Source organism: Diabrotica undecimpunctata, chromosome 7 (assembly GCF_040954645.1).
Source record: "Diabrotica undecimpunctata isolate CICGRU chromosome 7, icDiaUnde3, whole genome shotgun sequence".
Taxonomy (NCBI): Eukaryota; Metazoa; Arthropoda; class Insecta; order Coleoptera; family Chrysomelidae; genus Diabrotica; species Diabrotica undecimpunctata.
The window spans coordinates 13,066,375-13,094,245 of record NC_092809.1 but is presented as its reverse complement, the minus strand read 5'-3'; the positions used below and the strand labels follow the sequence as shown (position 1 = coordinate 13,094,245).

The 27,871-nt window shown below is 33.3% G+C and overlaps 2 protein-coding genes across 2 annotated transcripts; one reads left to right on the top strand and one right to left on the bottom strand.

Moving 5' to 3' along the window:
* Positions 1–849: 849 nt before the first annotated feature.
* Pfdn6 (prefoldin 6) lies at positions 850–1,536 on the bottom strand. Its single transcript, XM_072536735.1, has 2 exons — positions 1,372–1,536; positions 850–1,319 (listed from the first exon to the last, which is right to left on the bottom strand). Exons 1-2 carry the CDS (start codon positions 1,433–1,435, stop codon positions 1,003–1,005), a joined length of 381 nt encoding a protein of 126 aa, XP_072392836.1. The 5' UTR covers positions 1,436–1,536; the 3' UTR covers positions 850–1,002.
* Positions 1,537–1,775: 239 nt separating this feature from the next.
* On the top strand, positions 1,776–27,688 carry glu (structural maintenance of chromosomes 4-like protein gluon). Its single transcript, XM_072536734.1, has 20 exons — positions 1,776–2,131; positions 2,191–2,382; positions 2,445–2,621; positions 2,844–2,948; positions 4,069–4,256; positions 4,429–4,569; positions 6,924–7,113; positions 9,586–9,768; positions 10,312–10,674; positions 12,090–12,292; positions 12,509–12,693; positions 13,863–14,098; positions 14,164–14,480; positions 17,619–17,797; positions 17,858–17,997; positions 18,249–18,413; positions 20,954–21,201; positions 21,352–21,535; positions 24,324–24,591; positions 27,396–27,688. The coding sequence occupies exons 1-20, from the start codon at positions 1,874–1,876 to the stop codon at positions 27,524–27,526; spliced, it is 4,053 nt and encodes a 1,350-aa protein (XP_072392835.1). The 5' UTR covers positions 1,776–1,873; the 3' UTR covers positions 27,527–27,688.
* Positions 27,689–27,871: the final 183 nt, after the last annotated feature.

Sequence of the window (27,871 nt, the reverse complement as noted above, 5' to 3'; positions counted from 1 at the left end):
CAGAATTTTTTTGCTTACAAAACTGTTACTTTGGTGAACAGAAAATCTTTCTGGGATATCCACTTCATAAAACCACATCCCAGCATGAAATATAATTTGTATTTAAAGAGCTATCCGTCAATGCTGAGTAGACTTGTAGACTAATACTTCCTATGTCAACAATCCTTTAGTTACTCCTCTGTTGACTTCTCAAGTACATAGTATTCTGAGGTGCATTCTGTTGTAAAAGCAGCTGAAAGGCCAGTTCCTAGCAATTTATTGAGTCAATAAAAAATGGATCTTCAGTCTGATGACTCTAGTATGAAAGATATATACTCTTAAGATGAGTAAAAGAGGTAGAATGGTAATGGCTCTTGAATGAGCATAAGCATGTGAGAAGAGGAATAAATGAAATTACTTGTATGCTAGCCACATTTTGAGGTAAGCATTTCCCTTTGTCATTAAATTGCATTTTAATAAATATGCTACACAGAACAGTTCACTATTCAAGCTATCATTCACATACAATTTCCCTATTGCAATCTTGATATCAATTCGCTTAAAACGATCAACATAAGCTTTTTACATACCAATAAGCAAACATAAAGTAATAAAAAAACTTAATAGCTCATTAACTTTTATTTCATTAAAAAATAATAATATTGTCAAAGAAACTGAATCAGGTGATACATAAGTTTACACATTTTCAAAATATAAATGTGCAAACTATATTTTCATGTGATAGCACTTGAATAATATAGGAAAAAATTAGATTATAACAAATTAATTATTTTACATATGCAAGAAAATTATTTAATTAATAGTAAAATGGTAATGTACCTTATTTTATTTCTTTTTGATTTATTTGCAGATTTGTAACAATAATGCCTGTTCAAAGGTGTTTAGATATTTAAAAATGTATCATCTGCAGATTCAGAATCTTTAAACAGAAAATGTGATTCACTATCAGAAATTCGTTTTTAAAATAAATATTCAAGCATTAAAGTAAGTCCAGTACTAAAATTAAGCATGTAAAGCAGCTTTCACTTGAGCTTGTTGAAACTGATGTTGCAATTTTTGAAGAGCTTCCCTATGAACATCTTGTTTTTTATCTAGAGTATTAATAAGATCGTCGACTCGTTTCAGTTCTTTGCTAATATAATCCATTCTTTTACTGACATTTTGTTTGGCTTCTATTAACTCAGTTTTAATCAGTACAGGTCCTACGGATTTATAAACTTTACCATCACTTGGAAGTAGGTCTAATTCTTGTTTAACAATTTCATTCTCGTTTAATTGACCATCCAATTGTTGTCTGGTTTGAATGGTTCTTTGAAGTTCTAAAAATAATTGAGGTTAAGAACAATGTGCCACAAATAAAATATAAGTTACCTTTCTGAGTTTTTTTGTAATTTTCTAATTCATTTTGCAGTTTTCGTTGTATATCCTCACTCATTTTAAATTTTTAAATCGAAAAAGCAAACAGACTGACTAAATTTATTTTAATCAAAAATTAAGGAAATCTCTGTCCTTCAAGTAAAAAGTGACATTGACAAATGAAATTTGAATAATTCTATAAATAATACAAACAAAATATTATACATAACTTACATATTTATTATTACAATTATTTATCGTCCTTACATTAAAATATTTACTCCAGTGAAGAAATCATCGATCTGTAGTATTAGTAAAATTTCCTTCACAATTTTAAAGCTAAACAAGTGGAAGTGGTGGCTGGATAACTTACCTTGTCCAAACGAAACGTCGGTCGACAGTTCAAACAAGAGAAGAAGTTTATGTCGGTTAATTTGATTTTTGTTTGATGGGTGGGAAATGTTTTGTTATAAATAAAAGATTTGATGTTTGGTTAATCGTTTTAAATTAAATTAAAATGCCTGCCGAAATGACTGAAAAACAGAAGGCGAGAAAGAAAATCGTTGAAGAAAAATCTGTAGAGGACGATATAATTGACGACGATCAACACTTATCTGATGATGATACGGACATAATAGAGGGTATTCGAATTCCTAGGGCTACCAAACCAACTTTATCTTTTGACCCTACGGGTCCCCGTTTAATTATAACCAAAATTACTAACAATTTCTTTAAAAGTTACGCTGGAGAGCAGATTTTAGCACCATTTCACAAGGTAGGAAGCAGACTGGAAATGAAAATGTCTTTGTATATGTTGATTTTATTATGTTTTAGTGTTTTAATGCTATCATTGGACCCAATGGAAGTGGCAAAAGCAATGTTATTGACTCAATGTTATTTGTGTTTGGTTATAGAGCTACAAAGATTAGATCAAAGAAAGTTTCAGTATTATTACACAACTCTGATAGATACAGAAATGTGCAGTCATGTTCAGTTGCTGTACACTTTGCTCTAATTATCGACAAGGTGATATTACTTAAGAACCATTTAATTTATTCAGAACATGTTACTGAACTATATTTTTTTAGTCTGGAGATGAGTATGATGTAGTACCTGGAAGTGAATTTGTTGTATCTCGAGTTGCTAACAAAGATAATTCTTCACATTACACTTTAAATGGCAAAAGAGTACAATTTAAAGAAGTTGGTAAAATACTAAAAACTCATGGTATAGATTTGGATCACAATAGGTTTCTTATTCTTCAGGTATGTTTCAGCATGCAATTATATAGTTTGTCAGTAAATTTTTAAAAAATTATTGATAATTGGGGAGAACACCAGTGCCTTTGCTTTTAAAATTAATCCATAAATTTACTTACATTTTGACTGGGCTTGCTTTATATTTCATACAGTTTGTGAAATATTCTTTTAACCATATTTGATTGCTGAATTTTACTAATAGTTTTATTTTGTATTATAATTTCACAGGGAGAAGTGGAGCAAATCTCTATGATGAAGTGTAAAGCTGAAAGTGAACATGAAACTGGTATGTTAGAGTACTTAGAAGATATCATAGGAACTAACCGTTATAAGGTATATAATTTCTTTTAATCATTGTATATTTTATTGAGCTCAGTTTTTTATGTGAGGATAGTTAATGGACTGTGGCTTTAATTTCTATTCCCTCTCTGGAGTCATCTGCAGGACTTAGTTTGTTCATTGTTTTCTGATAGTATGTGTCTTTACCCTCGTGACAACAGTCTTTTTCTTTGTTACAGTATGAGATACATTATTTCAGTGATGGTCTTGCTTGTGTAATACAATAATTATGTACTAAATATACCTAATTTATAAAGGACATTGGTGTTACACATTACTAATGTCCAATCTTTGATTTTATGAAATAATCTATTACTTCTTAGACATGCTAATTTTATATTGACAGATTGTTTAATAAAAACGATAATTTATTATATCGATGGCCTGTTCCAAAAGTAGCTAACTACAAAATCATATTTTTCAATTTAATGAAATTTTAAGTTTAACCCTGTAGATCAAATCAGGTCTTTATATAAAAAACATCAGTTTATATAAAAGAGATAAGATAAAAGTAAAACTAATAAATTACAAAAAAAAAGAAATTCACGTACTAAGAAGACTCCCTACTTTCTGAAATTGCTAAATTGTTTAGAAGATTTTATTTTTCTCGAGAAAGACGCTACACAAAGAGCCGAGATAACTAATATACCAGAAGAAAGATTCAGTATCATCTACAATAGTCTTAGGTTTCTACCTAAACATTTAGGCGTCGATGTTCCCCATCAAGCTCTACGTTACCACTATGTTTTGAATATTCCTTTCCATAGAACAATGTATGGTATGTTCATTGTACCATGGGTTATAATAAAACAAATGGCGCTAACTAGACCCACATAGAAAGATGTCCATTTCAAAGGTGACTGTGTGTTACTAGCTACATATGGAATTGCGAACTATGTTCATTGTGTATATAGATAGTAATGGTTCTATATATTCTGGCGCAGATTTTTAAATTAATGCAATTCGCCATATTTGGAACAAACCTTAAAATAATTATGCAGTTTACTGTGTAAATAGCTCAAAAATGGAAAAATTGTAGTTAGCCACATTTGGAACCAAGCCATCGATATGTAAAATTTTATAAATAATATTTAACCATACTATCTATTTTTAGAAACCATTAACTCAAGTAACAGAACGAGTTGAATATCTTACTGCGCTAAAAACTGAAAAATTAAATAGAATGCAGCTGGTGGATAATGAACTAAAAGAATTGCAAGCCCCTATGGAAGAAGCTGTCAAATTTTTGAAGGTTGAAAACAAAGTCGTTACAAGCAAAAACTTTCTATATCAAAAGAATATGTGAGTTTTCTATAGCTTTCACTACAGTAATTAGTTTTAGATACTTATAAGTTGCAATACTTAGTTTCTCATTTTTCTATGCATACTTTACATTTTCCTGTTTTTAATCAAATAAACAAATTAAACAGTTTTTATAGGTACCTATATGAGTTCTTGTATGTTTGAATTTTAGTTATAATATTGAGACTAAGTTAGAAAGACTTGAGGAACAGAAAAAAGAGGTTGTAGCGGAACAAAAAGCATTTGAAGACAATTTGCAACAAATACATGAGAAGAAGATTGAAAAGGAAACATTATTGAAAGAAAAATCTGCGTAAGTATTATTTGTTTTAGGTCTATATACTTGAAATTAATTTTAGCTAGTTCATTTGATTCGTTGAAGTTCATTAATTGTTAATTAGTTCAGTTAGTTCATTTTTTAGTTAGTTCATTTGATTCGTTGAAGTTCATATCGACTATAGTTATTATTGTGGTTTTTTGTGTTATAACAATTGAATTTATTAATGGAGAGTAGCACTCTAAACATCCCCAGAGGAAGGCATTGTCATTAGGGGAGAAACAAATCAACATGGTGAATTATCGTGTAAATCAAGGATATGATTCACTTTCAAAAATAATACAAACAGTGGCAGTAGAAACCGGCATTTCAGAAAAAACAATTTACTCTGTAAAAAAAGAAAATTCCTCCACACTTGGATTACAACCAGCGAAGAGACGATCCAAGAACAAGCTAACTTCATTATCGCGTGATAAAACTTCATTCATAAAACAGCATTCATTGAATAGTGCATAAGTTTTTTCGTAAGAATACACCCCCAGCATTACATTCTCTATTAGCAGTAGTAAATAAAGACGAACATCTACCTTAGAACTACACTGCATAGACTAATTAGGGACATGGGATTTCTGTACACAAACCGCGACAGAAAGTCAATGTTGATAGAAAAACCCGAAATTATTTCTTGGCGCCATCGATATTTGCGAGAAATTCGTACATTTCGGGAACAAAACTACTACATTGTATATTTGGGCGAATCATGGGTAAATATTGGTCACATTGTCAATTTTTTTTTAACATTTATTTTTGTTTGCTTTACATTTCTTTTGTCTGGACCAGTTCGTTGCCTTTGTTGGAGTTTTCGACTTTTTTCCACATTTCGGATTGATTTAGAGGGGTGGAAGGTGGGTTAATACATTGGGGTTGCTGTAAGGGTTGAAAGTAAGACGTGTTTAAAGGTTGAGAAATTTGCATATTACCTTGTAATTGTTGATCAGAGCACATTGGGTATTGTGGATCGTACGCCACTGGCTATTGACTCGTAATTGGCTCGCAATTCATCGGCTGGTTTGATTGCAGAATATGCTGGTTTGTCGCTGTAGAAGCGAAGTCCATTTTCGTTTTTTGGGTCCCATTAACAATCACTTAATTTGTTTCGCGACAAAAAACTGGATTTTTATTTTTATATTTAACTAAAGATAAGCAGAATGCCGGTAATATCGACTGTCCCGTTTGAAATTACAGCGACACAGTGTCAATTATGAATGGAAGGACACTTCCGTATCGTCACATAGGGCTACATTTTTTCGTGGACTCATTAGGGGCTTGAAACCGCCTACTGCACGTGGCCCACGCTGTGTTTTACTGCATACAGGAAGTAAAGATGGTTTTATTAATAGAGCCGAACTAACTTTTTTAGCAAAGAAAAATACAACAGATTATCATGACGAAATGAATGGACCTCTTTTCGAAAATTGGTTTAAAACTAAACTTCTTCCAAATATTCCCGATAAAACTGTAATAGTAAAGGACAATCACTCCAGGAAGTTGGAAAGAATTCCGAACAATTTTGACAATAAGGAAGAAATAAAATAGTGTTGCGTTCAAAGGATATTTATTTCGAAGAAGATTACCTAAAATCCGAACTGTTGGACGTTGTAGCTCATTTTAAATCGCAGTATGATGAGGGTATCGTAGATGAAATGGCAAAAAGTAAGAATGTTAAGTTGCTAAGATTACCTCCATATCACTGTGAACTAAATCCGATAGAGCTGGTACGGAGTGAAATAAAAAGATTCGTGGCAAGACATATTACAAACTTTAAGAAGGAACAAGTAGAAAATCTAATACGTGAAGCGTACTCTCAAGTTTCCCCACAAAAACGGAATTAGTACGTGCAACACGTAATTAGCACAGAAAAATAGATGTGGAATATCGATAATTTACTGAACAATATCAACGCAGTTATAATAAACCTTAATAACGACAGTGGCAGTGAAAGTAAGGAAGACGGGAGTATAGAAGAAATGTAAAATACATTTTAATCATTTATATAGGTACCTACGTATTTATTAACCTACTAAAAATAATGTTTTAGAACCCCTGACAGCCACAAAATTGTCAATTGTCAATAATATTAATTCCTAAGTTATTTATAGTTATCATATAGAAAAAAGTATATTTGCTTCAAACCTGTTTCTGATAAAATTTGGCATCACTGTTGGTAATAAGAACCTGTACTGTAAAGTCAAGGTGGGACAGACTATAGGTTCGAGTGATAGATTGTAGATCTATCTTGATCGCTTTCTACCACTCTATTAACCTTCATATAGGTGTATTAGTCTCATTATGCATGTTTTGTATATATCTAGTTTAATTTAATATTTTAGAACCTATGAACATCTTAAGACACGAAAGGAAAGTTTAACTGACGCCTTTAACAAAGCTAATAAAAAGGACATCCAGCTGCAAGAGACCATGACACAAACTAATACTACCAGAAAGAAAACAAAAGAACTTATTGTAGCAGAAAATGCGAAGTTAGAAAAGCTCAAAAAAGTACCAGAAGAAAGTAAAGGGGTATGAATTCATTTTAGTAATTGAATAATCTTATATATAATACAGAAAAAATATTTTGTGAATGGTATGTATTCTATTGATTTTTTTAATGTGGTCTTTAGTAGCTGAAGTAAGAGCCTCAATTATAGTCCTCTTAGGTCAAGTGGAAGGGTGGTTAAGCACCTATTCATATTGAACCTAAGCTAACATAGCTGAACTAAACAGAGAAATATTGTAAGACGAAATCATTATAATTGTACAGTAGACTCCCTCTATAACGAGAACTGAAATGGCAGACTAATTACCTCGTTATAAGCTGATCTCGTTATATCAGACAACAATAATAATGCGCTCCGCCGGCGGATTTATTACCTCCGCGATAATTTCACTATCCATCGGAAGATCACAAACAATGACGTCATCATCAATGGCAATGAATGCAGCAAACTCGTCATCATTGTTCAGTTGGGTTAGTTCTTGACCTTGCTGTTGTAACCTCAACCACCTTGCTACAGGATTTTCATCTTGTTCGTTTTCTACCTCAGTCTCTGTTCATCCCGCATGACCGAAAATTTTCTGATGGTTTTTTTATCTACGAGGGTCCATGCTTTGTGAATGAAATTTATGGCATCTAATAAAGTAACAGGAGATTCACTACGATTTTCCACATTGTTCAGGATCCGCTTAACTAAAAGTTTTCTGTAGTGAACTTTAAGAGACTTTATGATGCCCTGATCCATCAGTTGCAGAACAGAGGTGCAAGTTGGGGGTAAAAAAAGAAGTTCAATGTTTTTTAAACTTAACTTTCGGATGAGCTGTACAATTGTCAACAATTAAAAGAATCTTTCGATGTTAAAACTCTCTGTCTCAGTTCAAAAGTTCTCCACTAAAAATTTCTGTTGAAATCCACGATTTTTTATTAAATTTATATGTGACAGGAAGCTGATTCACACCTCTGAAACATCGTGCTTTTTGAGATTTCCCAATGACGACTAACTTCCTTTTTTCGAAACCAGACATGTTGGCACACGCGAGTACAGTTACCTTTTCTTTTGATAACTTGCCACCTATACAACGTTCATTTTTGAATTTGAGGGTTTTATCTGGAGTAAGTTTTAAAAAAAGTCCTAGCTCGTCGGCATTGAAAACATTGTCACTGTAATTTTGTCTTATTCTAGGCCATGACTTCAACCAGTTGTCGGTGACTTCTTTGGAAACACTCCTCGCTTCGCCACAAATTTTTCCACACGTAATTTCGTGCCTGACCTTAAAACGGCTCATCCACCCACTCGATGCTTTAAAATTCTCAGCACCACCTAGCGCCTGCGAAAACTGTGTTGCTTTTTTTTGAAGCAGTGGTCCACTTATTGGAACATGCGCAGCCCTGTTTACGGTAAACCATTTGACCATTACAGTATCGAGTTCTTTATTAGTTGCGGCAAGTAGTTTTTTCGATTTACCGGAAAAAGTCGAACCTGCTTCGAAAATCTTGTGTTTATTTTTTAGCATGGTAAATAGAGTGGAACTTGAAGTTCCTCTTTCACGACAAACTTCTGCTTTCTTCTTACCGTTCCCAACATCTTTAAGAATGTTTTCTTATAAAGTAAATGCTTTTCTTTTAGGAGTCATAGTGTGTAATCTATGCGATTATGTAATCTACAACACAACTTTCAAGACGCAAAAGCACAATCAGGAAACAAACATCTATAAACATCTACGACAAAACAACTGTGAAATGAAATTCTGGTGAAATTTGTTACATTTGTCATGTTTTAAGCCTCTTTACGTACTTTATTAGGTGCGAAAGGTCAAACCCCTACACTGACACTTGTGAATCATAAATTGTAAATTTCCGACAACACAATATCGGTCGGTAGATTAAACAGAAGAAGTTTATTGCGTGCGGCAGTTAAGTTTGTTGCGGGCGGCAGTTAAAAAGGGTACTTATTTATAGCCACGGTCGCTCCAAAATCGTAAAAAACACGTTTTTCAATCTTATTTTCTTTCGTTATAACCAAATTTGCCTCGCTGTAGAGGGTTATAGTTCAATAGAAATTTCACGGGACATCTAATGTACCTCGTTATAAGCGAAACCTCGTAATAATCTCGTTATAGAGGGAGTATACTGTATTAACTGGGAATAACACATCCTCACAATTTACTATACTACTACTATATTCCGGTTTCTAGTCTCTTAATGCCTTCTGGTAAAGTATATGAATGGGAGTTGATCGAGCTGTGACTCGATTTCAACATTGACTTATAAATTCAAAGCCACAAACCCTTTGCTACATTTGAAACATTTCTTTGACTAGCGTGTAATCAAATCATCAACCTAATGAACTAAAATCTTCAAATGGTATCGAAAAGGTGTTGAAGTTTCTTGTTTTCTACTCTGTGGAATTGACAATATTCAATATATCCGTATATTTCATTGCATAATCTTATAAATAATATTTGTAATATAATATTAATGATGTAAAACTTGAACAGGGTATAGAAGAATGTGAAAGGAAGATCGAAGAAGTCTCTGCCAAAAAAGAGAAGTATGAAGAAGAAAAAACTAAGATTTTGTCTAGTCTAAGAACCGAAACTAAAACTCTGCAAGAAAAGAAAGATGTTATACAAAATCAATTAGTAGGATTAAAGGAAGCTGTCGACGAAACTAAATCACAGGTATTTATATATTCAATTTTGGTTGGAAGCCTTTCATTTATGAATTTTTATGTACTTTTAATTTAGGATTACTTTTTAAATTTAAATATTGTGATTTGCATTATATATATATATATATATATATATATATATATATATATATATATATATATATATATATATATATATATATATATATATATATATATATATATATATATAGATCGTCAGGAAGCGACCAACAATTTCTCACTCAAGTCCTCTATCACACAGTCCTTCTCCTGGGTTTTCCTCTACCGCTCCTTCCATCAATTTCTAACAGCTCTATCCTTCGTTCCACATAGATTTCATTTTACATGGCCAATATTAATTGTAACTTAAAAAACTCAAAGTTTTGTACTTAATAATAAGTATTTAATACTTTATTAATCTAAAATAAAATATATTAGGGCTTCACCAGAATAAAGTCGGCTCAAATTCTTTAATTTATGGAATATCTTCATTAAATATACTATATTTAAGTTTTTCTGTACGAAATTAATTAATAAATACTTCTTTCCTTAGTACAAATTGGCTGAATCAGAATTAAACATTTACGTGAGCAATGAAGAAGGCGAAAAAGAAAAGCTAAAAAATTTGCTCGAAGAGTATGAAAACGTCGATTCCACCATAGCAGAGAGGATAAAACAAGTCAATACGTTAAAAAAGAAAATACCAGCTACCGAAAAATCATTGAACAGTGCCATGGAGGAACTCAATGTGGTCAAGTTGCAAGAATCACAATTAATTTCTGAAATTAGAGGAAATAGAACTCAATTAGAAGAGAAGAGGAGTTCCATGCAAGCGACTAAGTCGAAAGGAGCTGTTTTGGACGGCTTAATGAACCAAAAACGTGATGGAAATTGTCCGGGACTATATGGAAGATTGGTAAGTGCATTGTGTTTTATTCAGGAAAACTAACTAAAAATATGAAATACACAATTAATAATTATGCAATAAATAAATGAAACATTACTTCCTAATATGTAGAATAATCCGAAATTTAAAAAAAATAAGTTTGTGTAGTAGTAATAAAGTAAAAGCTTTTTATTCACTGCTCTGTTATTTAAATTTTTCGTATTGGTGAATTGAAAAATGTCACTTATTGTATTTGGATAAAGGCATACTCATTACCGATTTCATGGTGATGGAAGCATAGATAGTTGTCACATTTTACTTAGAAGGTGATGAAGACTAACAATCAGACCGTTATCACACCATTTCCTGTTTTATCCATCAGAAAGAGATATAAAACTCCGCCTGGGGTAGTGGTGTAGCTGACTGGGTGGATTGCGTAGCTCAGGAGGCTGCATTGCCGTCACTGCCCGTCCAATCTCGGACAAAGGAGGAGAGGCTAGTAACCTACCGGTATTAAAGAAGGACTTTACTCGCAGAACTATCGTAACAGCCTCGGAGAAGGGACGGATCACAGATGACAAAATGCCACGAAAACGGAAACGAATATGAAAAAAAATATATACTAAGACTCGGAAGCTGGAACGTCACATCCTGACACAGTTCATCACAAAGAAACACTCCTGATGTCTCTCTCGTTTCTCCCACCAAATCCAAAGTTTCCCATAGCGGATTCTGCCTCATCTTGTGTGAATTCCAATTTGGCGTTGAGATCTCCAATTATCATTGTATAATGGGTTGTTGAAGTTGGCGCTGACATCTTCATAAAATTGATCAACTTCCTTATCTGAGTGGCCCGTAGTTGGTGCGTAAGACTGTACAATTTGAAGTTTGCATCTTAGATCCTCCGACAGATGACTCTTCGTTTTCTCTGAAATGGAACACATTTCCAGACTTAAGTATTATTTGGTTTTCTCCTCGGTTCCTAACTTCACTTATACCGACTTTATCCCATTTTATTTTAGTCCTACCTCCAGTTCTATCATTGACGCTTCTATTTAATGCTGTTTGTACGTTGAAGGCATATATACGAGTATTCACTTGTCGTTTGTTATAGTAAGAGAGGCTGATAGGAAATGATTCACTCAAGACAAGTTGAAAAAGAGTAAAATCTGAAGGCCCTTATGTTCCGCCAGGTGCATTTCATAAGTTTATGAGTATTGATACACTTTGTGTTCCCTCTTATATCTCCACGGGTTGACTACTGTACAGACGGTATCAGTCGTCCAGCATGTCATAGCATGGAGGATAGGGTGCATGTCATTTTTTACAATGTAGATACCCCCACTCCATGGCCTGACTCGATAGTTATAGTTACTGTGTACTATAGTTAATCTATAGCTATTGGTTTATATCACTGTCCGTTAATTACATAATCTGTATTACAGGGCGATTTAGGTGCGATCGATCAAAAATACGATGTTGCCATTTCAACTGCTTGCGGACCTCTCGATAACATAGTTGTCGATACAGTTAGTACAGCAGAATGGTGTATACAATTTTTGAAGAAATATAATCTGGGTAGAGCTACGTTTATCGCTCTCGATAAACAAGAACATTTGAGGCCATACGCAACCAGTAGAATATCAACGTAAGTTTAGAATTTTTTATATTACTATAGCAAATTATTCTGAAGCCGCTTTTTCCCTATTTTACTATCTGTCCATAACATTGAGTTTCTTGTCCTGTACTATTATAAAAAGACCCGAAAATAAAGAGTTATGGTTCTTCATCTTCTTTTATTGGATATTTAAATTTCCCCCGTTTAATTTTTTGTATTAATTTGTCTATTTACATGAAATTTTAGACCGGAAAACGTACACCGCTTATACGATTTGATCAAAGTACCAGACGAAGATGTTAGAACTGCATTTTACTATGCTTTGAGAGATACATTGGTAGCAGGCGACTTGGAACAAGCTACAAGAATTGCCTATGGTGCGCAGAGATTTAGGGTGGTGACACTTAATGGAGAATTAATTGAAACAACAGGTAAATTTTCTTTCTTTCTTTCTCCCCTTCCTTTTACCCTATCAGGGTGTCGGATTTGGGCTAGCTATTTTAATTTCCATTTACCCACCTCTTCCATTCTTTTCTCTTTCCTGCCATTATTTTCAATTCCTCGAGTGATTTTTGTTTAAGTTTTCCCGCCTCTACTACTTGCTGTATCCATTTTTTTTTTGGTCTGCCTATACCTCCAGAGTTTTCAAACCTACAAATCAACCACATTGTCGGCTTTACATGACATAAAGTTCAGGTTAACAATTAAATAAAAAAAGATGTAAAACTCTCTAGAGAGGACTTTCTGTCCAATAATTAACAGTAAAAATTGTGCGTTGTCTTTGTACCAGTCTTTGTAAATTTACAATACATGTATTTTGTGAAAAAAACTTATACAATTTTTTACAAAATTTTTATAACTTTGACCAGCTTTCTCTACGGCGATAATCTCAAATCCTCATCCCTGATGATGTCGATGACTATCGACGAAATATTGGAATAATAAAGGAACAAGAGTACACTTAGCCTATTCTTTCAACTGTTTTACCCAAAAAGTCTCAAAATATATATATATATATATATATATATATATATATATTTCTAAAGTATTCAACTAGTGAATTCAGAGGTTTAATCGTAATCATAATAATAATTTATATATATATATATATATATATATATATATATATATATATATATATATAGAGAGAGAGAGAGAGAGAGGGAGAGAGAAAGAAGGGGGGAAGCATAATTACATAAAACTCAATTATGGTAGGCTGTTGTCTGAGGGCCAGCTTTATTGCACTGTAGAGCTCCAAAATCTAGTTTTTGATGGTTATCAAAAAATTGTGAGGTTAAACGACAAAATAGATAGGACAAAAACAGAAACAACACACAATCATCAAGACAATAAAGACATTTAAATATACCTGTGGTTGACAGCACCATTTAATTAAACTGTGGCATCATTTAATTAACCGTTCCGGATTTCTGACGATAAACAGCAAAGTTTATTGTTCAAAGGTACAAGAAACTGGTTGAGAGTAAGTCTAATGTTTATTTCTTTGACCTAGTTTTAAATAATTGTTATTTTTGCTAATCTTCGTATATGTTTTAGGTACCATGAATGGTATTTTTGCTAATCTTCGTATATGTTTTAGGTACCATGAGTGGTGGCGGAGGTAGAGTAAGTAAAGGCAGGATGGGTCAGTCTGTTCGTGTATCGAACGTAGATCCTAAAGAATTACAGAATTTGGAAGAAGATATTCAACAGATGGAGCAGCAGGTCCGAGATCTGAGACAAAAGCAGGCTTCATTGGAAAGCCAAATTAATACTTTACAACCCGAACTGAGGCAAATGAAAGTAGACTATGAGAAGTTCTCAATGGAACTAAAGGTATTATAACAAAATTAATCATCAAACGTTTCTTGTCGTTTTTTGCTTAACTTGCATTTTTTTAGGGTTTACAACAACAAAAACCTGTCTTAGAGAAACAACTAAAAGAACAAGAGCAGAAATCCAAAGCTACAAAAGCCGATCCTGCAAAAGTGAAAAAATTAACCAACCTAGTGGAACAAAAAAAAGAAGTATATGACGAAGCAAGTGAACGAGCTGCAGTTCTCCAAAGACAAGTCGATGATCTTACGGCGGAAATTAAAGAAAAAACTTCTGGTAAAATGAAAACCATCGATAAGAATATTAATGAGGCTACAAAGACTGTAGATAAGTGTAAAGCTGAAATAACCAGACTTAGAGTAGCTGTAACTACTGCACAAAGGTATTTATTTAAATGTAACCGTAAATTCCTTTTTATAATGGTACAGTACTGTGCGAATTAATGGAATCATTGTGACATTTTTCAATATTCAACACTGTCGACACATTTACAACTGACCAAGCATTGAAAACATAACCTTACTTTTCTCTGCGTTTTATTTGAGGATGTTTTAGGACATTTCCCACTAAGTTTGAGTTGTTTTGTACTATTGGGTGTTGTTTTCGGTAATTAGTGAGTTTGTTTCGTTTAATTCTATCATGGATATTACGCCTAGGAAGCGTGAAAAGATTATCACGTTAACCGTATCACGTACCACGCGGCAGCGGTCGAAATTCGTCAGGAAGTCTGACAATGTAAACCTTACACCATCTCATATTGATCAAACCGTAAAACATCCAGTCAAAAAAATGTTTTGATGATCGAAATGTTTTGAAATCGAAGGCATGATGAACAGCCAAAAATACAAATCCACCTTGGGACAGCGTTTGAACACAGATCTCCAAAAATGTCAGCCTCAAGGATAAGCGATTCTTCAACAGAACTCTGAACTCTGCTCCTTGTCACAAATCAAAGCAAATGATGGAATTTTTCAAAAATAAGAAGATTCATGTTTTATATTGGCCCAGTAATTCGCCAGACCTCAACCCCATTGAGATGTATGGGCCAAATGCACAGCTAGACTGTGCAAAATTGACTGTACTACAAAAATAAAAATGATAGAAGCGGTCATTCAGGTGACCGTTGGTTTCGAGATAAAGGATATCTGAGAACTGTCAGAAGCTCGTAGAATCTATGCCAAAGCGGGTAAAAACAATAATTGCAGACAAAGGGGGACATATTTCCTACTAAATGATGTAAGTTTATCTTTACAGTTTTGTCAAAATATAATTTTTTGAAGTTATACTTCTATACGCGCGCTCCACGTTGGAAATTTGTATGGGAGTGAATCTGTGAAACCATTACATATGTAAGATAATGAGTAAGAGAGAGACAGAAGATATATTTTCTCTCTCTTCCTCTCTCGAATATAAAAATGTTCCTTTTGTATTTTATATATTCCTTATATGTTCCTTTTGTATATTATTTATTAAATGTTCATAATTATATTAGTATTTTGTATTTCAAAATAATAATCTCAATAAATCACTGTATGACCCAGAACTGTCAATTTTGAAATACGTTTGTGTCATGTCCTCGGTAGTATAGTAGTCAGTATCCCCGCCTGTCACGCGGGAGACCGGGGTTCGATTCCCAGTCGGGGAGGACTTTTTTATTAATATTATTACATGGTAAATTAAACATATGCGTAAATAGAAAAGTTTGTATAGTATTGTCATTTTTAAGTACTTATGAATATGGCATTTTAATTTGTATTGTTTTATTATATTGAATTATGTTGCAGTGTATTGTATTGTATTTTTACATTAATAACAAAATAAACAATGAATTTTACTGCAGAGTATGTGTAAAAAAATTTTTGCATTCAACTCCTTTCATACATATATGAAAATAAAATATTTCATCAAAATATTGATTCAATCCTTCATTTACTATACTCCTATTACAGGTCAAATGTTGTTTATTAATTGTTAGTAAGTTGTTATTAATTGTGTTTCTCTTTCTGCTATGTCTTACCTATAGCATTACATATGTAATGATTGTGCAGATTGACTACCAAATAAATTTGTAACGGCGAATGCGTGTATAGAAGTGAAACTTCTACCGGCAGTCCCACTGGACTGCCACACCCGTTTTTTTCTAGATAAACTGGTTTTTCATTCAAAAACTACCTATGATTCCATTAATTCGCACAGTACTGTAGGTTGTGAAATATCGATCAGAATAAAAAGACACAATATGTTTAATCGAAGTGTTCGCCTACGATCTAATGACTCGCAGACAATTTTATTTAAAAAATAAATAAACGAAAATTTTGTTTCTCCTATTCATAAATGTATTGAAAAATACGAGTTTGATTAAATACGTTAAGAACATAGTGATTTTGCAGTGGAATCTTGGACTATTATTCAGCAAAATGTATATTGAATAATTTTATTCAATATGCTGTACCGGGGGTTACATATTAATACCACCTTATACAGTGGCGGATCCAGAAATTTTTGTCGGGGGTGGGGTGTCATGGGTGTTGCGGGTGATTATGATATAGGATTTAGATTTTTGCACCTTTACGATTGATATGATTTGTGCCTCATATAAGGGAACCATTTTCTCAATAATTGTTTTAAAAAATTAAACCCTCATACTTTATGACTGTAAAATCAAGTGTACAAGACTATTAAACCAAAGGAAAGTTATTAAAATATAAATACTAAAAAATCAAGGACTGTCAATTTAAACTAGGTATTTTAAAGACAATTAATTTAAACCCACCTATCCTATATTTACAAAATCAAGAACAAACCAAGGATAAATAAGTATGAACCAAAGTTAAGTAATTTATATGCAATAACTCAATGTAAGTGTAAACATTATTGAATGTATTAAACATTCCTAATAAACTCTATCTTATCGTTGGTTACCCGATATCAATTTGTAAAAACATCCATTTATTCCTTATTGCTATACGGAGTGGAAACATGGACTCTCGGAATTACAAGTATGGAATGGAAGGGAAAGTAGAAGGAAAAAGAGGTCCAGGAAGAAGAAAATGCTCCTGGCTGAACAATGTAAGGGACTGGACAGGCATGGACACACATTCGCTACTAAGAACAGATTGTTGATTTTTTTTAAAGAGCAATGTAAAAAGGCTTTCGCGTAATTCTACACTTACCCCTAGAATAAATGAGTTTGAATCATTTCAACTCTTGACTTCCTGCTTATAGGCTTGATGGGTTTTAAATTATTTTTTTTAGGATTATTTGATTGATATTTAATTTTGTTTGGGAGGTCATGACCTACGTGACCCCCCCTTGGATCCGCCACTGACACTATAGACTGTTGTGGTCGGAATATGTTACCATAAAATATATTTTTTATAATTTAAGTTTATAGTTGTATAGTGTTTATGACTATATTTATATTGCTAGAATTGTGTACTGTTGGGGCTCTTTTGAAGGGAATAAAAGTACCCGGGTATTTATTTATGATTATATGATTTTGATGCCTTGTGATTTTTAGAAATACGGTAAAATCTGAAGAAAAGATTAAAACTATGGAACAAGATATTACGGATATGGAAAACAGACTGAGGCGGATGAAAGCTGAACGTACTGAAATAGAAGAAGATGCGAAGAAACTATTGGATTACGTTAAGGAAGTTACCGAACAGCTTGCCGAGGAAGAAGAAAAATATGGAGGTAGGTTTCTATCTTTGACGTCAATATCAAATTTATTTATATGTATCAATTATTTTATAGATGTAAAGAAAGAAGTTGCTCATTTGTTGAAGCAAGAAAACCAGATTAAATCTGATAAAGTTGACGTTGATCAAAAGGTAAAAGCATTTAATAGCAAGGCTTCTGACTATAAGGGGGCTATACACCAATTGGAAAAGAAGGTATGTATGCATAGTTAAGTACATAGGTTTGTTTAAGACTTCAGTGATCGTTTATTTTTAAAGATGTAAAACTATTGCAAATATTGTCTTATTAGCTTGTTATAAAATATCTACTTGATGATTAGTGCCAAATTGCCAATTATTTTACGATTCACAAATGCTTGGTTTTGATTAAACGATTCTGTGAAAGAAAGTATAATTAACAGAACGACAGGGAAATAAGACAAAAAGTAATAACACATTTTGTTTAGATTTCGCATTTGAAACCCCAAGATATTCCCAATGAAACTCCAGTAGAGCTTAAAAAATATACACACGAAGAATTAGAAGATCAGGATACCGCTACTGTTGAGAAGGAACTGGAAGCGGCTGAAACCCATCTGAAAGTGGCCAAACCAAATTTGAATGCAATTGAGGTAAGTTACCAAATGGTCTAATAAATAACCTCTTTTGAAATGAAAAACATGTTTTTCCAGAATTTTTTTTGTTTTATTCGATGTAGTCTCCTTTAGTTTAATATAACGAGTTCAGCGATTTTCCAACATTTTTATGTCGTCCGAATAATATGATTCTGGAAGATCTACAAAATAGGCGTCAATTATCTCTTCGTTCAAGCTGCATTTTTTTATTTACGAGCCATCTCTTCAGATTTGGGACACATAATAATCGGATGGGGCCAAATCAAGAGAATAAGCCGGATTCATGGGTTGGAAGTCCAATTCATTAATTTTTTCTATTGTCATAATGATCTTGTGAGCCAGTGCATGATCTTGGAGAAACAACACATTTTTCTTCTGCATATGGTGTAGTTTCTCATTAAGTTCCTGCTTCAAGATAGCCAATTAAAATTATTGGAAAAAGACTGTATGACCTGTACACACTTCTAAAATATAGGTCAAACTGGCAATAGGTGTATGTTCTCAAAAACTTGATAGTGTGTAATTTTTTTTATTAAAATCAGCTAAGTACTTTCAACCTGTCGCATGCCATCGTATCTGCATATCTGTCACTATAGTCCCGAGAACTATAAACCTAAGGAGGAACAAGAGGCATTTTACGAACAATTGCAAACTATCCTGGATGAAATGAAGGATCCTCATGAAGAACTCGTTAATTCTTGTGGGTGACTTTAATGCACGAATCGGAAATGAAATAGTTCCAGGAGTAAAACAAAGATTTAATGAAAATGTCAACGCAAATGGAGAACTCATGGCTAATATCTGTGCTTTTAACGAACTGATAATCAGTAATACATTTTTCGACCATAAGCTCCAGTATAAATATATATTTGAAAACACCAGGGGGCACAAATCCATGATTGATTTTATAGTCACTAATAGAAAAAATCCACCCAAAGCGGATTCTACATATCCGAACTTTAAACTCAGCAGACGCAGGGAGTGAACACAAACTAGTACTAGCAAAAACAAGAATGAAAATAGCACCAATACATTTTCTACAGGAAATCACCGAGGACAAATTCAATGTAGAATCACAGTGGAACGACTACACAAGAGAAATGTACCAAAGGAGGCTAGCACAGAAGATACAGCTGAAACAAATAGACGACATCGAAGATATAAACGAGAGCTGGGAGAAAATTAAAAACAACATGGAAAAAGTAGCAACAGCTCTGGGAAAACGCAAAGTCGTACTGAACAAAAGAAACAACAATAATACATCATGGTTCAGAAAAGAAATAAAAGAGAAATGTAAAGAGAAACGAGAGGCCTAAATACTCCATAATCCCGAGACACCTATAGAAGAATACGAAATAGAAATCAATTTTTCAGAAATCAGAAAAAGTAACACAGTGTATACCAGTACAAAGCGGAGTCAGACAGGGTGACTCGTTAAGCCCACTTCTCTTTAATATAATAATGGACGAAATAATACAAGCAGTATGTAAAGGTCATGGTTACAGAATGAGGAACAAAGAAATCAAAATATTATGTTATGCAGACGACGCCGCATTAATCGCCGAGATAGAAGACGAGCTCCAAATATTAACACATATCTTCAATACAACAGCCAAGAAATACTATATGACAATATCAGCAGAAAAAACAAAATGTATGACAGCGTCTAAATACCCACTACGATGTAAAATCGAAATTGATGGAAAAATTACAAAGATCAAAGTTACAACTTGTAGGAGGTTTTGAATACTTCATGGAAGAATTATTGTTAACAAAAAAAACACAAAAAAGTTGTAAAAATCACATTTAGGAGTGCTTGGTATACCAATGCCTGCCTGGTTAAAACGAGGGAAACAGCTGTGCAAAAGTATGTCAAGACTGTCAAGAGGGTTGTATATACTAAGCCACCTCTGTATCATATAATTAAAATTGAAAATGACTAAGTTTTCAGGTGCAGATTGAATTTATGAAGTGAATTTTAAAGTGAAAATTTAAATATCCAAAATTATCAAAAAATCCATCAAAAACTGTTTGATCAAGTCTAGAAGCAATTAAATGAAAAACAAAAACCATGGTTAGATAAATTGGTGTCTACTTGACGAAATATCAAAAATTACCCTAGCTAGAGTAACTAGTGAATGAGATTCTCGAACAGTTAAAATAAAGCATAATGTTCTTAGTTCCTCAACACATGTTAGGAAAACAAAATAAATTTCTTAAAGATATGATCAAATTTGCAATTTAATATAATATGAGTATTATCGCAGCTTTGAGGATTTCTTTTTTAATCTCCTACTGATTTCTAGGTCTTCTAGTAACTTCATTTTAGTATAGTTGTTACTAGGTATGTTATGTAAGATCCTACTAGCTCTTTGGGACAAAAATTGGTCTCGTGTAAATGATGACCATAACTAGATTTATCAATATTGACAAATTTTCTTTAATCCGTATTTACAACGGTCTCACGGTTCTCCCAGTATAAGTCACTGGACAATTTGCGCAGGACAATTTATTTAAGTTTATTTTAAAAATTGTAGGAGTATCGAAAAAAGCAGACTGTTTATATAGAACGATGCAAAGACGTAGAAGAAGTTAATAACAAAAGAGTAGAAATGAAACAATTATTGGAAAGTTTGAAGAGCAGACGAAAGGACGAATTCATAACGGGCTATAACATTATAAAACTCAAATTAAAGGAAATGTATCAAATGATAACTTTAGGCGGAGATGCTGATTTTGAAATGGTTGATACGTATGATCCATTTTCAGAGGGAATTCAGTTTAAGTAAGTATTCTCTATTTATCATATTCTATTTTAAACCATCTTACTCGCGTTATTATAACAAATATTAGGATTTAAGATTAGGAGTAAGATATTATTCCGGACCATATGCGTTGACGCTACAAACTTATATATATAAAAAACTTATTTCAGTGTGAGGCCTCCGAAAAAATCTTGGAAGAAAATTTCTAACTTATCTGGAGGAGAAAAAACGTTATCGTCTTTGGCCCTTGTCTTTGCTCTGCATTATTACAAACCTTCGCCACTATATGTAATGGACGAGATTGATGCAGCCTTAGATTTCAAAAATGTTTCAATTGTTGGAAATTACATTAAGGTAAGTTGATATTTATGTGAGTTTACAAATAAATTACATTAAGGGTCATATTGAGTATGAAGTATCGGGTATATTTGAAAGATAAATAATGATAGAGAAGAGACAATAACATTTACCATGGAAAATGAATATAATAACACACTACTTGTCCTGGATGTTTTAAAATCTAAGAACGAGACTGAGGTGTATAGAAAACCAACACACACCAACAGATTTTTAAATTACAAATTAAATCACAATATCAAAATTAAAAAGCGAATTATTAAATCCTTATACGATAGAGCCAAAATTGCTTGTTCTAACGAAAATTCGTTCTTCGAGGAAAAACATTTGCCAACATCTGTTTTATTAAAAAATGATTATCCTTTATCGTTTATAAATAGGGAATTTTCAACAATCGACCGAATAGAACAGAACAACTTAGAACGAGATCCTACAGCACACATAAGTAATAATACGAAGAAAATAACAGTATCATACATAAAAGGATTATCAGAAGAACTGAACAAGATACGAAATAAATTCAACATTTCAACAACATTCAAAACAACAAACACATTGAGATCTATTTTATCTAAAACTAGACCTAACAATGAACAAGAAAGAACAAAGAATTGTATTTATAAAATACCTTGTGAATGCGATCATTTTTATTTAGGTGAAACATCAAGGCCATTAAATATTAGAATAAGTGAACATCAATCTTATATTAAAAATAGGAGAATTTGATAGATCTCAAATGTGTAAACACGCATGGGAAAATGAACATAGGGTTCCATGGAATGATTCAAGTATAGTCCTCAAAGAAACAAATGGTAAAAAGAGAAAAATCAAAGAAGCGGCTCTAATTATGCTCAAGGAGACCAATTGTGTCGCAAATTACTCGGCAAAATGCAGTAGGATCAGGTTCTTCTTCTTCTTCGCGTGCCATATCAGAATTATCCGACGTTGGCGATCACCATTGCAAAAGCTTCTCGATCTTCTGTAATATGGAATAATTGTCCTGCATTTAATATCTGAGTCCATTCACGAATGTTTTTTAACCAAGAAACTTTCTTCCTACACCTCTACGGCAGTCTATTTTGCCTTTAAGGATCAGTTGTAATATTGTATTGTAAATATATCGACTTCCTCTTACTATATGTCCCAGATAAGACATTTTTTGATGTTTAACAGTCTTTAGCAGTTCTCTATCTTGACTAACACTGATCAAGGATCAGGTTACCCATATTAACAGAGGAAGTAAATAAAAAGAAAATACCACTATTAGTAAGTCAGTAACATATCGAGGACACATCATTTATATTTTTTTAATAACAAAACCTTATGGGAAAGAAAAAAGGGAATAAGAATTGGTGGAGAAATCGTAAACACCATGAGATTTTCAGATGACACGATAATTATGGCTGAGAGTATAGAAGAACTACAAACTTTACTAGATGCAATAAATAGTGAATGCATTCAATTGACATCAACACAGATAAGACCAAATTTATGATAGTATCAAGGAGTCCAATAAATAACGAACCACTAACTCTTGGTGGACAGCAAATAGAGAGAGTGACAAAATATAAGTATCTGGGAGCTTACATCAACACAGAATTAGATCCAGACCAAGAGATCCGGGTACGAATAGAAATGGCAAGGGCAGCGTTCTTAAAATTCAAACAATTGTTCTGTGACAAAAATCTGAATACTGCGCTGAGACTGAGGTTTGTTGAATGTTACGTCTGGTCGCAACTATTGTACGGGGTAGAAACATGGAGGTTAAAAGCGCAAATAGTTAAAAAGATTGAAGCCTTTGAACTTTGGAAATACCGGAAAATGTTGATAATTTCATGGACTGCCAGGGTCACCAATGAGGAAGTGCTGGGAAGGATGGGTCGAGACAAAAAATTGTTGAGAACAATAAAAGTACGCAAGACTACATACCTTAGACACATACTGAGGAATGATAAATATAGTCTTCTGCAGGTCATCATGCAGGGTAGAGTCGATGGCAAAAAGGGAATAGGTAGAAAGAGGAAGTCATGGCTGCGAAATATTCGAGACTGGACAAAAACATGACTGTAGACGAATTATTCCACGTTGCAAAAGACAGAGAAGCTTTTAGAAATGTGGTCGCCAACCTCTCTTAATGGGGACGGCATAGGAAGAAGAAGAAGTAACAAACATATAAAATCAGAATTTGGTGTTTATTGAGAATAAACTAAATGTATCACCAAATACTTACCATGTCGGGATAATATTGTGAGTGAGGGTTTTTTTCCTTGTTTTTTCCTTATGATTCACTATGGAATCACTAACAGGAGAATTTTACTGTCATCATGGCATGTATTTTCTGTTTAAAGACGAATTACATGCTATGATTTTTTCTGACGGATATTCTCAAGTTAAAGTTGATTTCATGTAATCGAATGAACTATCCTACAACAAAGTCATCCAAGGAACGCAACTCCGCAATATTGGCAATACCGTTTTAAAGTCGTCTACTTTAAAATGTATAATGTATGTCTGAATTGTCAATATAAATAAGTCAAATTAAAATAAATTATTAGAAGAATTTTTCACCAAGAAACAAAAAACAAAATTTGTTTAATTTATTAATTTTTGTATTTTGAGAACGATTTCCGAAGTGGAGATTGAAACGTGAATAAACTTATTTTAACCTTCAATTGTGGTTTATTCCCATTAAAATAGTAATTATTTTCACCTTATTATATATTATGGGGTAGTTTAGATAGCTAATCGATTCTTTAATACTCAGTTCATGAATTATTAATTTCAGCAACGCACCAAAAATGCCCAATTCATTATAATCTCTCTTCGATCCAACATGTTCGAACTGTGCGATAATCTCATAGGAATTTACAAAACGTACGATTGCACGAAGTCTATAACGATAGATCCAAGAGTATATGACGAGCAAACAAAACAGAATGAAAAGCGAATGTCCCATGGGTCGACCAACGAAGAGACTAGACGACCGATTGAGGCCGCTTCTGGTACTGGAGATTCTGGAGATAAAAATCCAGAAAGAAATGTTAGCAGTGAAGGCGAGTAGAAAGAATATGTGTAGTTTATAAAAATTAAATTATTAGACTGATAAGTACGGACTTACTTTACCAACCATTTACCATATCTCAACCATTTTGAAGTAAATACTTCTTATCGCTCGGTATATCTGTATGTTTTTGCACGGGCCAGGAATAATCTCATACGTGACCGAAACGCTTGCAACAACCTTGCTGTATATAATAATATACGTCATATACATACATATGCACTTATTTATAAAAATAAAATGACGTTTAACAGACGCCATTTTATTTTTTTATATCTTTTTTATAACAACTCGAGAACGACGACATCGATTTGGCTAATTTTGATTTTGAAATATTTGTAAAAGTCCAAGGAAGGTTTAAAAGGTGAGAAAATAGTATGAAGTTGTAAGGAAAATAGTAAAAACAATAATTTTATTTTCACACACAAACAGTCATATACAGTCCATCTAATTTACTTACCGTTGTACGTCATTATCATTGACAGAGATCGAAGTTAACATAGTTGCCAAAGTATAAAAAAATCCTGAATCCATTTTAAATCAAATAGGTCACAATTATTGCAAAAGTGGGTTATACAACAAAACAAATTAATATTTAATGTAAATAAATAGAAACAAAACAAGAGTTAAAAAATAATCTTGTTAAAAACAATTTGAGCCGCTTGTATGCGTCGTATAAATGTTCTTTATAAAAACGCTTTATAATGCATTTATACAAATTAAATGAAACCCATTATTGTGTATTTCTTTAAGTTAACATTAATAGAAATCTTTAAATATTATTTCTACGCGTATATAATAAAATATGTCTAGTGGCTGTAATGCCAGTGTACTCGGCAAAGTGATTCTAAAAAAGAACACACCTACCGTCTAAATATTTCGTGTTGGTAACATGTGACCTCACGGACTATGACGCGGATGACGTGCAACGGTAAGTAAATTAGATGAAGTATATACTCCTTTGGATTGACGTCACTAAAACCGAGGCTATCTACACGTCTATTTACTTCCTTTGTTTACTACATTAAACAAAATTTTAAAAGAAAAAATTAAGAATTTTTATATTTTAAAGAATTTGAATGTGTGGTGTTACTTAAAAAAAAAGTGGTACAATAGGCGGTATTGTAGACTAGCGCAAGCTTCATACTATGTTTTCTTTATTTTTAAATTTTAAATAATATTTATAAAATTTTAATAAACATGTGGTGGATATTATATGGATGATTCAAATTGGCATCCTCGTACGCTCTGCAGAGTGCTTCGACCGTCGTAGGTGAAGTGTCCTCTGCTAAGTTTATCTTTGGGTAAGGACTCGGTGAAGTATTGGTTCGGTGTCTCTTCCGGTATTTCCGAAAGATAAGATATTTCTTACATGACCAAATAAAATAAAAACACCAATTTTAGTTGTTGAATAAATCAGCCTCAGAGTCTGGAGGTGGTAGCTGGAGCAGAGCCTCTAGAGTGCAGGTGACTCTAGGAGAGCCCGTGAGGGACTGACCTGAAAATCGTTTACTTTTATATATCGAGCGATATTAGGGATATCCAGGTCGATTAGCCAATAGAAAGGATTTGAGAGAGGGCGATGTGCACTAGTCCACAGACTATAGCACTCGATGACATCCCCCCTCTTCTGGAGACTCTGCGGCTGGGAAAAAATTTATTAAGAAAATACAATTAGAATTAATGTTCAAATAAGCACAGCACTACACAACACTTACGACAGCTTCCAGAGGTTGGTGGCATTGACATCATCTTCTTCTCCTGCAGGTGCCATCCTCGGTCGATGTACTGACTCCTTCGGCGGGTTCGTCTTCTGGTTAGCCATCCGGTTCCCATCTGCTATATCCCGGTGTTTCGTAGTCGAGTGCACCTGGGCCTACGTGGTGTCGGGCCACATTTTGGTAGGGAGGCAGTGACTGGGCCTACTCCGGGACTTCCGTTAGCTTCTGGGGCTTCCAACTTCGAAAAATCCTGACTCGTCAAAGGTATCTGGTACACTGAAGGCATCAGTGTCTGCAGAAGGTCTCGATGGCGGAATGTTAGAATAAGTGCTCTAAGATCCGATGGTTCTTCCCGCTGTCTTCTTGAATCCAGCACACGACGGATTCATCAATGTGCCTTCGGTGTGGCTGGGCGTTTTTTCGAAAAACCGAGTTGGGCGCCATGTCATCTCGTCGGAAATAAGGGGTCGAACCACCTTGGCATCGTCGTATGCTCTGCAGAGGGCTTCGACCGTCGTAGTTGAAGAATCCTCTGCTAAGTCTTTGAGTATGGACTTGGTGAAATATTGTTTCGGTGTCTCTTGTCTTGATAAAGACAAGATATTTCTTACATGAACAAGTAAAATAAAAACACCAATTTGCGTTGTTAAATAAATCAGCCATATAGTCTGAAAGTGGTACCTGGAGGAGAGCCCCTAGAGTGCAGTTGACTCTAGTAGATCCCGTGAGTGACTGACCTGGCTGACCTGAAAATCGTTTACTTTTATATACGCGTATCGAGCGATATTAGGGATTTCTAGGTCGATTGGCCAATAGGATTATTTTTTGTCTTGTATTCTTAATGAAATTACGTGTTTCTGGTTACTTTTCCCACAGTGTTACGCATAACTGATTAGTTTACATTTTTTTTTAAATATATATCATACACTTTATCCTAATGTCCTTTTATTTATATACTAATAATAATAAAGTGTATCACTATATTAATAATTATGTTTATTTTTTATTAACTATGGTAAATTATATACTAAATTTATCTTTTTCGTTTTAATTTGAAGTTAATTATATTTTTCAGTTGTAGACACAGAACCTTCGAACCTGATGGAAGTTGATAGTGTCATCCAGAGTACAAATAATACCAGGGATTCATCTGGATTATCTAGTAGCATGAGTGAAAATAGTTTACAAGAATCCCAAGTGCCCTAAAATATGAAGGGGATAGTTTTGTGATCTAATTAATACTTCTTGAAATAAATTGAAACATGTTTAGTTACTTTATTACATATTTTTAGTTTGTACTGATTTGTATAAATTCATATGTTTTATAATATCCTTAGATTATAGTTATTTAATAAAATATAAAAAAAATTTCACTACATATTTTAATTATTATATTATATTTATAATTCCATGAAAACAGGAACAGAAAACGTATAATGGCAGCGAACCCCCAAAACGATGACCAACCGCGCATCCAAAATGTTGGTAATAAAAATTGCACAACTTTCCTATATCAAATTTTTGAAGTTATACTTCTATACGCACGGTCGG